The sequence below is a fragment of the Streptopelia decaocto genome (assembly GCF_964273445.1).
Source record: "Streptopelia decaocto genome assembly, chromosome: 18".
Classification (NCBI taxonomy): Eukaryota; Metazoa; Chordata; class Aves; order Columbiformes; family Columbidae; genus Streptopelia; species Streptopelia decaocto.
In genome coordinates this window covers 3761151-3775995 of record NC_138673.1, presented here as the reverse complement: position 1 = coordinate 3775995, position 14845 = coordinate 3761151, and the positions used below count along the sequence as shown (strand labels likewise).

The window sequence follows — 14845 nt, the reverse complement described above, 5'->3', positions numbered from 1 at the left end:
GATGCGGTGCAGCTGGCGGAGCAGCTGCCTCCAGCCGCACGAAGCTCCCGCCGGGCCGTGTCCATGAGGAGCCGCAGCCCGACCCAGCGCTGCTCTCCGCAGAGGGAAGGGCGGCTCGTGCCAAAGGCTGCGCGCAACCAGGTCCTGTCTGAGCCCTGCTTTGGAGTCCTTCGGATTTACACCCCCCAGGCTTCCTCTCTGGGTAGAAATGAGTGAGTGTAAGCAGCTGGCAGAGCTAAATTAAGTAATGGTTTCCTACTCCAATGGCTGATTCTCTGTTAATTTTTGGTAGTGATCTGCTTGGTGTCCTTTTCCTTTAGCAAAGTGACCTCGGCTTCGTCAAACAGTCCTGGGAGGCTGGATGAACCCGTCATGATGCATCAGAAAGCTCAGTGCATAGACTTATTTTTAGCTGTGCCAGTCCTGTCCCTGTACCACTCACTGGGATCTTTCTGGGTTGATGTATGATTATTGCTCACCTTTCATGCATCTTCACTTTCACTCATTGTTTTCAGCTGCAAGATTTTAAATCAAAGCACCGAGTTTCTGCAGTGATGTGTGGTGTTAATCTTGTGTGTTTTGTCCCAAAGTTACTGACTTAGCTATCAAAATAGCTTGAGTTCTGTTAACACGGAACATGCTCTCTGGTGAAATACCAGTGAGACAAAGCAGTAGGTGTGTGCAGGGTAAGACTGAGCTGTGATAACGTGGTTGGTTGTGGTTTTAAGGTGTTTCCTCATCCTGTGTTACCTGTTTGTATTGGAATAAGCTTTACATCCTCTTGAAGCTGACTGTTTATGAGGGTGTTGACAGTATGTAGTCAGTGGTGGAAAATATGAGTGGGATGGTCTGTAAACTTGGGTCCATTTCCCTCCTTTGTTTACTAAAATGTTGTGTTTTGGCAATTGGCTTCAGCAAGGATTTATTTAAGGCAATTGATCACTGCAGTAACAAGGCGGAGGGTGAAGCGAGCCCATCACTGATGCACAGGTGGGGTGCATCATTGGCTCTAATGCTTTGATGCCAAAAAAACCCTTTATTTGGCTGTATTTGAAAAATATGTTTTGTTTTTCATAGATGTAATGCCATGAAGTCTCATGACCTTTCAAGGATGCCTGGCCACGTGAACATTTCATCACCTAAAATTTCTGATTTCAGTGTGTTCACAAGGCGGTTCGGAGGGGTTTAACCCCCCAGAGCAATGTCTGAGGAAGTTCAGACAGGGAGGAATCTGCTGAAGGGTGGTGTCAGTGACTGTTCTGTTGATGTCCCTTCCTAACGTGCTGCTTCAAACAGCCGCGGTGCTTCAGAAACACAGAATTCTCTGCGGTGAAAGGATCCTTAATCACGGGCAGGAGTTGCTGCGAAGTACAGTGATAGAGCTGCCCCTGTAGCCCCAATACTCTGCTGAGTGAGTTCCTGCTAGTTAAAACATGAGTTATTTGCAGGCTAGAAGGACCCCACTGAAGCATTTTATTGTTGGTTGTAAAAGTTAAGTGATGTTAAGTACAGCAGGCTGTAAAAATTAGGACGTTATTTCCTAATATGTTTCTCTGGTACAAAAGCCAGAGCCTTACTTGTTTAGATAGCAAGAAAACAGGGCTTTTGGAAATCTGCAGAATACTAAAATTCATGTGTTGTTTAAGTTATGATGAAACTTAATATAAAGTGGTGTCGATAGCATTTGCAAGTGGTTTGGGTAAGCACAGCCTTTCTCTTGGACTCTCGTGCACTATGGTGCTGCCCACACTAAGACTGTTCTCCTTTGGGACGTCCTGTTTCTTGCTTGCGTTTGAGTTCATGAACAGAGATGCAAACTCATGAGCTCAAACATTCAGCAGCCTATAGCTTATGGACAGTCAGTGGGACATATATCCCATCACTGCACTCTGAATTGTTGGAGCAGACACAGCTGCAGGTGAGAAGGGAGGTGTGGGTGTTATTCTTGCTGGCGCAGGGTGGAACAGAGCGTTCCTGGGTTGGATGCGGGCACCAAAAACACCTTCAAAGGCCTCACAGAGCCCAGATTGTGCCGGGAACTACAGAGCAGCGCTGGCTCCGTGACAAACCGTAACCTGCAGCATCTGCTGCCTTGGTGACCAGCTAGACTGAAAGGGACAGAGCGTTTGGAGAATCATCTCTGCACAATTCCTGAAACAAAGTAGAGTATAGCTGACCTGGAAAAGATCCTGGCCGCTCATCTGTTATCTTAAAATCATCTTCTTTTTCTTATGCAGTTCTCTAACCGGCTGAGGTGCTGTGAAATTAGATCCATTTTACATAGTATAAATATTTAACAGCTCTAGAGCATGTAGCTTAATATTGAACAGACAGTCTTATAAATACTTCAGAATTATAGATGCTGTCACACTACATGGAAATGGCTTGATAGGATCTAGTAGAAATATCCAGGTTTGACAGGGAAGGAAATGATGGGGTTATGAGGAGTCAGCCACATTTTTAACTGCTGGAGGAGCCCATAAAAACAACTGAAAAAGTTGTACAGCTTCTGGTCTTGAAAGGCAATTTGGGTAAGTTTCCTCCCCCTCAGGAAATAACAGAGTGGTTCCCACCCCACTCTTTTCAAGGAATGAAAACATTCACAGTCTTGAGAAAACACTGCAAAGAAAATAGAATGATTTAGGAGCCAATGTTTAGTCAGCAGATATCCCCAAATCGGAAGCGACAATCTATTCAGTGGGGGATTATCATTATTAGAAAGGCAAGTGGGACTTTAACAGGGATTTAGATGTTCTTAAGGCTTGTTAGCTTAAGTCCAAGTACTACATTTTACCACCTAAGAGAATATAAAATTTATTATTAGCAGATTTGATTTAAACTGCTGCCACCTGTAAGCTGAGCCGGGTTGAAATCAGGCGGTGCAGAAGCCTGTGACCACTGCGTACAACACAGTGCTCCACAGACACCAAACGCTGCCCAAAATTTGGGACACTATTTCTGTTCTCTCCTCTGCTCACAGCTTCCTATGTGATCCCTGAAAGTCACTTCTCTCCCCAGCAGCTTCTCAAGTCATGTGGGGTCTAATTTCCCATGAAATCTTCTAAATGCATTTCAGGATTAGCCCCTCTAGGCCTCTCTTCCCATCTGTAAAAGAGAGATAAAGCAGGAGTTGAGAGAAATGAGTTAAAATGCAAAGAACAAGTCACTCTCATAACTTGGGGAAAACGTAAGTATTTATGTGGGAGGTACATTTTTTCCTATAGGAGGCTGAACTAGGACTAGAGTAAGAAGGGAAGTTGTCTGTGTTCATCCGTCAGCAATGCAGGTGGGTTCTCTGTGCTAAAGGGACAGTAATGGTCAAACTAACTGTATTCTGGATGTTGTAAACTTTGAAACAACATTTCAGTGCATTCAAACATCTGAAGTTTTGGTATTGTTTAATAGCTTCACACCATATCAGTTTATTCCTGCCTCTGAAGGTGACTGTAGCATTACAAGGTGATCTGTTTTCTCTCTCTGATGTGTTCTGGTAGTTAAAGCACAGTTACCATGTTCAATACCGTGTAATGCCCGATGCAGTGGGGTTACCAAGAATGGCAACTCTACAAAGAAACTTGGGTCAGCTCCTGCATCAAAAATATTTCAGTTTATAGCCTTGAAAGGCAGAAAGGGCACAGAGGCTCCTAAGCATCTTGGAGACAAACTTTCTGTGAGGTTGGTGTGAAGGTCAGAGCTGTAGGCTGGACTGGGCCAATTTCTGAGGCAGAGATTTCCACTGGTTAATTTTTATCCTGGAATACGTCTGAATCCAGCACTGTACCTTTTCAGCAAAAAAAGTGTCCTGGGTTAGGTATGAAGTCGGGTGAAGAGACACAAATGAGTGTTGATGAATCAGCATTTTCCAAAGGAAAATGATGTTTCACTGAGAAGTTCTTACCTGGTAGGACCTGAGGCGGAGATGGTTTCTGTGATCTTCCCTGTAAACCTGCCAAAGTTTTTCACTGATTGATTTGAAAAGAAGCTGTGATTTTGTATGCGATGGCAAAATCCTGCTGCAACCCTTTTAGGTATAAAATCCTGCCGTTTCAGTTTATTTGTAATTTGGCACAGCCAGGTGGTATGAGAAGAATCTTGGTGCCTCAGATTTCTCCTGTTGGAGGAGGAGAGGTGATGAGCTGCTGCAGGAGAGCAGCCGAGCAGCTGAACTGCACGGGGCACGTCCTGCGACGAGAAGGAGCAGGTCTAAGGGATGCGCTTTGTAGATCATTGCAGCTTTTTCCCTGGGGACCCCCAGCGCCAAGAGGGGCTGTTCCCCCAGCAGCAGGAGGTGCAGGACAGCTTCTGGCTGCTGACACTGCGGTCCCCACTGGACTCCATCCATCACTGTCTGGAGCAGCAGCAGGTCTCCAGCAGCTGAAAACTGAAAAGACAGCTCCTTTTTTCTTAATTTAATTTTTATCAGCGGTGACTGTTTACATTTATGCTGTCAGTCTGAAGGACACCATTTAACAGGCACTGTATAAACAGTCTTGTTACGGGCTTAGGGAAACAATTGCGATGTCTGAATGCCTTTGGGACCTTCCCAAATCCTTGTCAATTAGTGTCAGCAATGTTACTTGGCATGTTCCAGCAATTGTCAGAATCACTATCAGACACCACTGTGAAAGGTTTCAATTTTATACCATTGTGCAGGACAGTTATTAATGTCTTATCTCTTTAGAACCTGTTAAGCAACAGGAACCTGAATTTAATAGCTGGTATGTTTTTAGGAGCCTGTTTCTTGGCTAATTCAGCTCTCACATGTCACTTTTGTTTTCCCTCCACCAGGGTGAATCAGCTTGTGATGCCACCAGCCTCTGTGAAAGTCTGAGACGGTGAGTGACCCAAACCAGCAGTTGGTTCCATGCTACCCCTCCGCTCCAAACCCCTGTTAAGCCATTTATTTTAAGTTGGGAAGATGTTAACATTAGACAGCCCTGGTCTGCACCTTGACTTAAACTGGAGCAAATCAAGAACAGAGAAACCAGGGATCAACTCAAGTGTCGTTTTCGCACTGAGTTGCTTCCAGAAACCTGGTGCTCCCTTCTTGGAGCAGCCCAGGCCTTGCAGCCCCTCTTGCCTTGACCTTGAAGGTGTGATTGTCCGTGGCCAGACTGAGAACACATCTTGTGTTCATAAAACCTGCGGCCGCATTGCTCTTGGTCCAACAGCTGCTCGCTGTCAAATGACCATTCTTAGCATATTCCCAGTTTTCTGCAGAAGAATGTTTTCTGGCAGCATATCAATTTGTATGTTGTTGCTAGAACTGTCCCCACTGCCACCCTGGTGCAGGGTGACGGAGCTGAGGCCTCGGCAGGGAGCCAGAGGGACAGTCCCACTCCTGCTGCCCTTTCTTCTCCCTTATGTTCACGCTGTTCTTATCACTCACCAACAGCCACAGTGCTGCAGCTCAGAGCTGCAACGATTGATAAACACTTCCCAGCATTTTACTGTAGCCAAAATTAATTAAACCAAGTTTTTTGAAGAGGAGATTTCTTTCCCATAAATTAAATGCATTGAAAGACTAATAATAAAATCAGAACTCAATAGCACATTTAAGAACGGCCTTTTGGGGGAAAAGGTTTAATACAATCTCTAGTACAGCAGATGTGTTATTTCCACAGAGGGAAGGATATTCTGGTATAGGCTAAGGATTCCATAGGCCCGCCTGTACCTTGCGGTCTCTGGACTGGATGAGTATTCACATGTTGTCATCTATCAGGAGGTTTTAGACAAAATTTGGTTGGTTTTGTGTGTGTTGTTGGGGTTTGCTTGTAATTTTTTTGGTTTGTTGTGGGTTTTTTTGTTCCTTGTTTGAGGTTTTTTTTAAGCCTAAATAAATCTGGGAGCAAATACGAGGTGGTATTGCAGAGACTTGCCTCATAAAACACTGACCGCTCGGGTCCTGTGCACGCCTGGGTTTTTCACTGTACTTTCTTCTGTTTTCAGCCCAGTTTTATACAGGTTGAGAGAAAAGAGGCCATTGTTACAGGGAGTTTTTCTATAACCCAGCAGTCACTGAATTTTTAAGGTCAGGGGCAATTTCCTGCATAACATGGAGCACAGAACCTCTCACAGGAAATCCTGCAGAAAAAGAACTACTTATCCTTTCCACTTAATCTAGGAAAGCTGCTGGCCCATTAGATACGCCACAGCATGCACAAGTGGTCAATGCCCTTAAATAGTATGGACAGGAGTGTAAACTTGCTACTGGTTCATTTCCTTGGGCAGATTTTTGCCTGGATCACAGCATCTTTGTGTTTCTAGTTCCAAAAGCCTTCAGTACATCCCGAAGTGCTGTCTCCAGACTGGCCAAGATGTGCTAGTCTCCAACTTGCATGGAAGCGAGGGGCCTCTGCCACAATGGTTCACCATTACCAATCCCTTCCTGTCACTACCCCCTTAACCTCCTTTTTTCTCACCTTTCTTTGCAGTTGCCAGTGAAGGAAACAACATGTGGACTCCTGGTCCTACCACCACCACACCAATCTCAAGCTCAAAGCCCTTCCGTACTGGAAACCAGTGGATCCTCCAGCTCCACACCCCCCTGGAAGGGTTATCCAGCACCAGACTGATCACACCAGTCCAGCCTGCGGGGTCAGGCACCAGGAGATGAGCAGGGCGTCCTGGAACACACGTAACTCTTGAGCAAAAGGACGTTCACAGGTTCCTCTGAGCATCGGAAGCAACTGGACCCACAATGTGCTACCCAAGTGAGTGACTGTAGATTGTGTATATGGTTTTAGTTGTAGCCAGCGAAGTCCGCATCATTTATAGGGCAACTTACGTCCTACCGAATGCTGCTGTTCTGTCAGCACTCCCCCACCCCGAGACTGCACTATTGGGGACCTATTCTGTACATCACCTTTTCTTTAACACTGAAGGCTCAATTCAGATTATTATTTTTTATTTAAATATGTCATAAGATGCTTTATCTCTGCTGAAGACATTAGATTTTATATATATATCTCTATATATTTAGATAAACAGCTTTTATTTAAACATTTAAAATCTGGAGCTGCCTGTGCAACCATGCCAGACATGAATAACATCCACAACTCTCCTCATCTCAGTGCCCGCTCGCTGGCCCTGCAAGGGCACCATAGGAAGAGTTCCCGTCGGTGACTCCTGTCACCTAAGGCTGAGCAATGGGACAGAAGAGAGAGTTTCACTGCACTGGATGTGCTGGTGGTGGTTGTTACAGAAAGGCCCAGGAGAACTTTAGACAGAAATACCTAGGGGCTGTAGAGTTTGCGCAACATGCTAAACTCAGGCTTGCCTAGGAGGTTCACAGGTTTTTAAAATACCAAAATCCATCTGGCTGAATGGCTTTACCTGGGACCTGGTAGTGCAATCCTGCTGTGCCAGTGACATCACGTATTGTTTACATGCATATCACATCACATCACATGTATTGTCAGTGCTGATTCTCCCTCTGTCAGTATTTTCAAAGCAGGTGGCTGATGCTCCACCGTCACCGTTTCCTTTGGAGCAATGCTGAGGTTCAGTGCCTGCCCATCCCCTGTCCCAGACTTTTCTTTTTCCTGTTTAGATGTCTCGCACAGTTTAGATACTCGGCTCCCATTTAGCACACACCTTAAACAGGTGAATGCATCTTACTCTTGTGCTCGTGTTTAACAAGTGGCTGCAGGTGTGCTGTGAGTAGGACTAAATCAGCAAAGAAAATGCCAGACTGGGACTGGATGTGAATTAAGTCTGGCCGCTGGCTGTCTGATTGTGGCCTAAGTTTGTTCACAGACACAGGAAGGTACTGGTAGTAGCTCTGGAGTTTATCTCCCATTCACGTCCAGGATGTGCTACAACCTACAGGACAGGACAGTAGTGGAGATGGTCAGTAATTCCAGGTACCAGTGAACTGGTCAGTACTCACCACAGAACCAGTCTGTGCCCAAGCAGATGGGTTCTGAGGTGACTCCTGTAACAATGTGAGCCTTTCCACCTCATCAGACTCCACAGAACTCTTCTGCAAAGGTTGCTCTGTCACATAAAACACTTTAACAATAGCTTTAAGATTTGGCTAAACAATTAGAGCCAGAAATTTTCCTTGAGTGCCTGGGCATCCTCTGGAGAACAGCAAGTGGGTGCTAGAAATAATAGAGCAAAGCAAATCCAAAACAATGCTTCATTTCCCACCTCGTGCCACTATTTACATGTGTAGGGGAAATACGCCTCTGTAGTCTAGGAGCCAAACACTTGGCTTTAAAGGCACATGAATTTCTGATTCCCATTAAGAAATTCCTTATTAAGCTGTTTAAAAAGAAACAAAAAACAACCTAACAATCAGTCATTCCATCTCGGAGACCAAAGAAGATTAGCCACATTTCATAAGTTGCTCTGTTGTAGCATTTAGTGTCAACAAAATGAAGCATTCCTGCTAGACTTCAGAGATTAGGAATTGTCCTTAACCTTAATTCTCAGGAGTCAACAATGAAAGGGAACTTCAGTGTTCTATAGGGTAGCTCTCCCTGTTCATGACAAGCCCCAGCCCTGTTAGAGAAGCACAGCACTGTTATAGGAGGCCAGCTTTAGCTTTTGGGCAGAGGAAGGAAATTGCTGTGGCTTTCTTTTTAACGAGGAAAGAGGGAAGGAAGCAAGGGAGTGAGAAGTGAGTCCTACCTACAGCAGTTTCACACCAAGGGATCCCCAAATCCCTGCTCCTACGTGTTCCAGGCTGAGAGGGAAGCCAAAGCAGAGCTATGACAGCTCAGAGGAGAGGAACAGAAGGGAAAGCTGAGATACGTGCTGCTGAGGTGCTGTATAAACACATGATGGTTTGTTTCTGTACTCTAGTAGAGGTCAGAAGTTCCCCATTATTAAAGACTTACAGTACTTTATTATACTGGTGCTGGACTGGACTATCATGCGTGTTTCCTCTATGACTCCATTTTAGGCAGGTGTGGATGTAACCAGGCTCAGAAGCTGTTTGGGCCAGTTGGTTGTTGACTTTGTGGAGCAGTGGAACAATATCTGTTATGCACACAGGAAGTGTTTCTGGAATGAGAAGTCTAGAATGAATGCATATTGCTTATATCCAAGCTGAGTGAGAACCCTCATTAAAATTAGTATTTCTGTTTTTGTAAAGAAAGGCTGTTAATAGGAAAAGATAATTAATTTTTAAAAAAAGAATACACATATTTTAGTATCCATCACACCAAATGAAGCAAGATTCCACCTCATCACTTAAGTAGATGTTCAAGTCATCAGGTTTATCTTTGTGGTTCTAAACTTCAACACAAAATTAAATAGTCCCAATAAGGACAGAAGTACCTTTAAAGCCACTGATCTCTTGCACACAAAATAATTTCATGTGAATGTCTGAAAATTAGAGGACACAAACAGGAGCTGCTGTGTCTTGCCCCGACTCCCTGGCACCCGCTGCCTCACCCTGTTCCTCAGGGCTGCGACGGGTCCTTCCCCAGTGCTCTCCCCTTTCATAGCCCAGCAAAGAGAGAACCTCGGGGTGAGTAAACCCTACAAATGACTGGCTGTACTCTGGGGAGCAGAGTTCCTCTCTGCACCTTCCATCTTAATTGTTTGTCTTCTCCGTTTGCTTTATTGTTTGGTAAACCAGCACTTACGATCACTTTTGCTACGTGATGTACGGGAGTATATAGTATATTTTCTTGTTATACAAGGGACAAATATAAAATAGTTTTCTGATTTCTTTCAGAAGCAAATGACTATTTTATTTTTTAAGCGCAATTGATTGTGAATCTCAGAGTATAAAAACAGATAAATAAGCCAAATATATACCTTTATGTAAATTAAGAAATAAAAGTATTTAAAACATACCTCCCGGCTCCCTTTCCTGTGTCCCCTCTCGCTCTGGTCGCACACGCCTGTGGTTGCTGCTGCAGGGCTGGCCCCTGGGACAGCTCCTGCCAGGGACACTTGGCTGGGGATGGCAAAGAACCCACCTGGACACTAGCCTGCCCAGAGCTCGTTTCAAGAGTAACACCAGGAGCAGGGAAGGCTGGAAGGAGCAGAGGGCGAGGGGGTCACAGCCTCCTTTTCCCTTTGAATTGGCTGCCTGGAGCCAGCGGTGGCCACAGGGTCCTGCTCTGTCCCCTCTGAGGCTCCTCACTGCACAGCGATGACACATGTGACAGCTAAAAGACTGGGTAGATCTGACTCATGAAGACACCTCATGTGGTGGCAGCTCTGGGCTGGGTGCTCTGGAATACAAGCAAGAAGGGGCCATGAAAATGTCCTGACTGCATGGCCACCTCTTTCTCTCCTCATCGACTCCCAACACACTGCAACCACATCCTGTAGTCCCTGGCAAAAATATACATGTAGTATATTAATTCAAAATAAAACTTTAAAGTTTTAACATTTGAAAATATGCTTAAGAGGACACAACATTTACCTCGCTAGCAGTTGATTCAGCCCTCTCTGTGGCTACATGTGATGACCAACACATGCAAGTCAGCAAGAAACCCGTGTAGGCAGATTTTCCCCTGCCAATAAGAGCCATAAGGTGACACCATTTGCTGGGTGCTGAGGCTCCACTTGGCTGAGCAGTCTGGGACACCCCTCACAGCACAGCCAGGCTGCTGGGAGAGTCACTGCCCCCAGCCAAACCAGTACCAAGCAACTGGGAACATCTGCCAACCCCAGCACATGCTGCTCAACCCTCCCCACTAAACAGGGACCTGGCTGGTTTCTCTAGTCTCTCAGCACAAAGCAGAACACCACAAACCGTGATAAAACCCCATGTTGAGCCAATTTATATAACCAACCTTGGTGTTTCTGATTATAAGGAATTAATCCTTTTAGACAGTAATGTCACCATCAACTCCTGCTGCCACTAGGACAGGTTCTGCTTTGCCTAAGAAAGGGAGAAAAGAAAAAAACCCAAACAACTCACCATTCTGCATGCTGGACTTGCAGTGGTATTGCTGATGACAAGACCAGGCCTGTGGCTTCCCTGTCTTCCAGGTGTCTCCCAGGTACATCTTGAGCCTGTGCCAGGCTGTATTTTATTTAAGTCTGGAGCAGCTGGGAACAAGCTTGGGACTCAAGTCTTGGCAGCAAATACAACTCAGAAAAAAAAGGTTTTGTTGTCCCACACTTCAAAGTAAAAGCTATTGCAGCTATTTTTCTCTGGAAGAGGCCTGGCTGCTGCTGAGTTGATCACAGCCACTATATTTGCCACTTAGCAGTGATGCATATTGGCCACAAGTGACACGTCAGTGCCAGTGCTGTACGACACTTTCCCACCCCACGGGAACATGGTCCTGGCAGTAAACCCCAGAGCTTCTCCTGCATCACCATGATCCCACCGCTACAGGGTGGCTAATTCCCCACCAGCCTCATTAGCAACATGGCTAAGCTACCATTTGTCTCGACAAACAGCAGGCAGGGATCCTGCCATGGCAGAGGTTTCAAAGCCATAGACTGATCAAGACTGATCTCATCTGCAAAGAAGAGAGACAGGTGTATTTTTTTAATCCCCTTTGCAGAAAAGCACATTTTACTGCCCAACTTCACAGCTCAGCCGGCCTCCTCCCAGCCTCAATGCCCTGTCCAGACCCTCCACTAGCAATTCAGCACTGGCTCTTCTGCCAGTCGTAGGCAGCGGGAAGAGTCTTAATGCACCTTGGGACCAAAAAGTCAAAGGTTAAAAGAGTTACAGCCTACACAAGCAGCAGGCACCAGACTGGGAAAGGTGGCTCACAGCCCTGCTCCTCCCAGGCCTCCCCCTGCCTGGGACAAAGCCCCAGCTCCAGCAGTTGCTGCCTTGAGCTCGTTGCTCCAGGGCCTGCAGCTATTTTCTTTATTCAGAAGAACCCTTGAGCTCTTATGGCTGCCAAAGAGCCTCTGTGCACAGGACAGCTGGAAAGGCTTCATTAAAATCAAAACCTGCTCTATCCCCTAAAGTCCTAAAGGTCAAGTGACAGACAGGACATGAAATCAAGCAAAATGAAACCTTTGCAATTGTTAAAAGGCACAAATAAGAGCCTGCAAAACATGATTTGACTTGGTGGATTAGTGACTGCTTTCTATAAACTGTGCATCAAAGCCACTCTAAAGTCAGGTAATTTAACTGCAAAAAAGTTGTTACCAAAGCACAAATTGCACAATGCCTTCCAGCTTTCCTGTCCCTTTTCCCCTTGACTGCTCTGCAAGTGCCGAAGACTAAACAGAACACTAGCACAGCAGCCTCCACACTGGCAAGGGGGAGGCCAAAATCAACCCCTCCAGCTGCCACCTCTGTCGGAAGCAATGGCTGGCACAGCTGCAGCCTCCCACTTTGTCCTTCCCCGGTCTCTTTGCAAAAGGACAGTGACAAACCAATCTGCATGGACTCTTAACCTCTGTGGCCCTGGCAGATATGCTGCCTCCATGGCCCCAGCTCACACTCAGGTGGGCTCCAGATGCTCTCCAGAGGTCCCTTCCAAACCCAAGGGCTCCTTAAAACAACTCAGCAAGCTCTATGGGGCAGAAAGTCCACCAGGCTCAGCTCCCATGACACAATCAAGCTGCTGCCCTGCTGCACATCTGAACAGACAGCCCCGTGGGCTCTAATGCTGTCTTCTCATACCTGTGTGCTCACCTTGCTTCCCACCCACCACACCTGCATGCTGTTTCTCCTCTGGTTCTGCAGGGGCAGTGGTACAAAGTCCCAGGCTGTCCTACTTACAAGCACAGAAGAAGCAAAGAAATCGTTAGTGAAGACAGTGTTCAGATTTGAAAGCCCTGCTCCTCTTCAGAGCATCTCCGGATCATTAAACATGGATGGCCCTGACCGGCTGGCCTCTTGTATGCTGCATTTGCATAATATACCAAAAGTCACCACTCGGGAGACATCTGGAGGGGTTTAGCTGGGATTGAGGTTTTAACGAGGCAATGAAACAGCTTTCAACATTAAATGGCAGAGGCAGAGCAGCATCCCCAGTGCCAACAGGCCCCTTTGAAGCAGAGACACCCTTTTTCTTGGAGACAAGACTGGCAACAACAATTGCCAAAACCTCCTGGCTGGGAACAAAGGGGTGATGGCATTCAGGAGCCTGGGGATAAATAAGCAGATGCAGCTCCAAGGAGTCACCTTCACAGATTGTAGTAAACCTGCTGGTAACAGGTGCCTTGCACAGCTGCACAGCCCCTGCTGGCCTGGCAGACCAGCAAATCAATCAACCATTTCAATTGTTTCACTGCTTTATTGATGTCCCTTGTGCCATCACCTCTCCTGCACTCAGCAGCAAACAGGCAGGAAAGGTAGGTCATGGTAGTTACTGGTGACACCTGAGTGGCCAAATTGGATATCCTTGACCCCAGAATATGCATGTACAAGCCCATTTACCTCCCAGCATTTAAGAGAGTCAGCATCTTCCAGACTGGAAAAGCTGCGAGTAGTGCTGGACCTGGGCAGGACAGAAATGTGCCTTTCGGGGTTACTTCTGCACCTCCCAGAGGGCTGAACCACACAACTCAGCAGCGCCTGCGCACCTGCTGCAGCTCCCCAAGACACCCACACAAGGCTTTCACTTCTGCCTTGGGCAATTGTGGAGACAGGAGTCTGTGATCCCAAGCACAGGCTGTTTGGCACTGCCAGAGAAGAGAGCCGGGAGGGTGTGTGGCCTGCTAAAGTTCCCTGTTCTCCAGCTGAACTCTCCACACAAGTCAGACCTGCAGCTTCCAAGCTCAGCATCATGGAAGGTTTATTTAAGGTCACGGAGGACATAAAAACTATACTTATAAAAGATATTAAAACAGTCCTCTGAGCCTGCTTGCCATGCCAGGCCCGGGTGAGTCCATGGAGTTTACTCCTGCAGCACTGGAGCTTTATTCTCTTTTCTTTTCTTCTTTGCTTTGCCCTGCTTCTGCTGGTTGGCTTTGCCTTGCTTCTGTTGAGTCTCCTGGCTGATATTCCCCTTGGTTTTCTTTGCAGCTGGAACCTGCTCAGCTTCATTGCCTGCATCACCTTTTCTTTTCCTGTTCAGATTAGTCTTCTTCTTTTTCTTCTTCTTTTTGCCAGCTACAGCATCTGCTCCATTAACAGCTTCTTCCCTGCTCTCCACCATTGCCACTCCATTCTCCCTGATGCCTCTGTTTCGATGCTTGTGTTTGCCACTACCAGGCACGAGGCCTTTCTTCTGCTTGGGTGTTTCGGTTTCCGGGGGCTGCTCCTCTGGGGGTGCTGGTTCTCCACCTTCACTAGCTACTGGTGCTACCCCATTCTCCTGGATACCTTTCTTGCGATTTTTGCGTTTCTTGGTCTCTGGCAGGAAGCCTTTTTTCTTCCGCTTAAGGGGCTCCGCATCCTGCACAGGCTTATTGGCTGTCTTCTCTTTCTTGGGCTTCCTGCAGAGAAAATGCCAAAAATCAAGAGCAACTTAGTTTACAGCCAGGGAGCAGTGTGATCTGTGCTACAGGCAATCCACGAACAGGCAGAAGCAGAAGAAAGGCACAGGAAGCACAGGCATGCTGCAAGGATGAGCGTGATCCCTGGAGGTTGTCCTCAGTCTGCACAGGGACCAGTTAAATGAACAGCCAGAGCTGGACCAGGACTCAAGAAGTCATACAGAGACTTGAGGAAGAATCCCCATTCCACAGAAGCAGGTAACGCTGTACTTACACCTTCTCAAGTGCACCCACCTGTGGCCTTGTGCAAGGCTACTGAGACTGTCTGTGCAAGGTGAACAGCCCCAGCAAGGCCTCCACTGTGCTAACAGTCACAAGGGGTTTCCAGCAAGAACCCCCAAGAGACCATTCCATTCTCATCTAGGCAGCCTTTGTACTGCTGCAAGAAAGCCACTGCTGCTGCTGTTCTCCAAGAGGTCCATCAGCACCTTCCCCACCACCCAGTCCATGCTGCTTT

At 46.7% G+C, this 14845-nt stretch overlaps 2 protein-coding genes across 5 annotated transcripts in view; one reads left to right on the top strand and one right to left on the bottom strand.

The window, feature by feature from the left end:
* The window catches only part of SPNS2 (SPNS lysolipid transporter 2, sphingosine-1-phosphate), a 151716-nt gene that overhangs the window by 112601 nt on the left and 24270 nt on the right, over positions 1-14845 (top strand). For 2 of the 4 annotated variants that reach the window (XR_014185623.1, XR_014185624.1), the window contains exons 13-14: positions 4789-4835; positions 6435-6713. Coding sequence is in view for 1 of the 4 variants with exons in the window: in XM_082068221.1 (XP_081924347.1) it covers positions 4789-4831 (43 nt within the window). In the remaining 3 variants the exon portion in view is untranslated. Of the gene's footprint in view, positions 1-4788; positions 4836-6434; positions 9813-14845 lie in introns of those variants that run through there. The other 2 variants (XR_014185625.1, XM_082068221.1) reach the window with 1 other exon arrangement.
* Positions 13669-14845, bottom strand: part of MYBBP1A (MYB binding protein 1a) — a 53168-nt gene continuing 51991 nt past the window's right edge. The window contains exon 27 of the mRNA XM_082068220.1: positions 13669-14328. Within this exon, the coding sequence (XP_081924346.1) occupies positions 13788-14328 (541 nt within the window). The 3' untranslated portion in view covers positions 13669-13787. The remainder of the gene's footprint in view (positions 14329-14845) is intronic.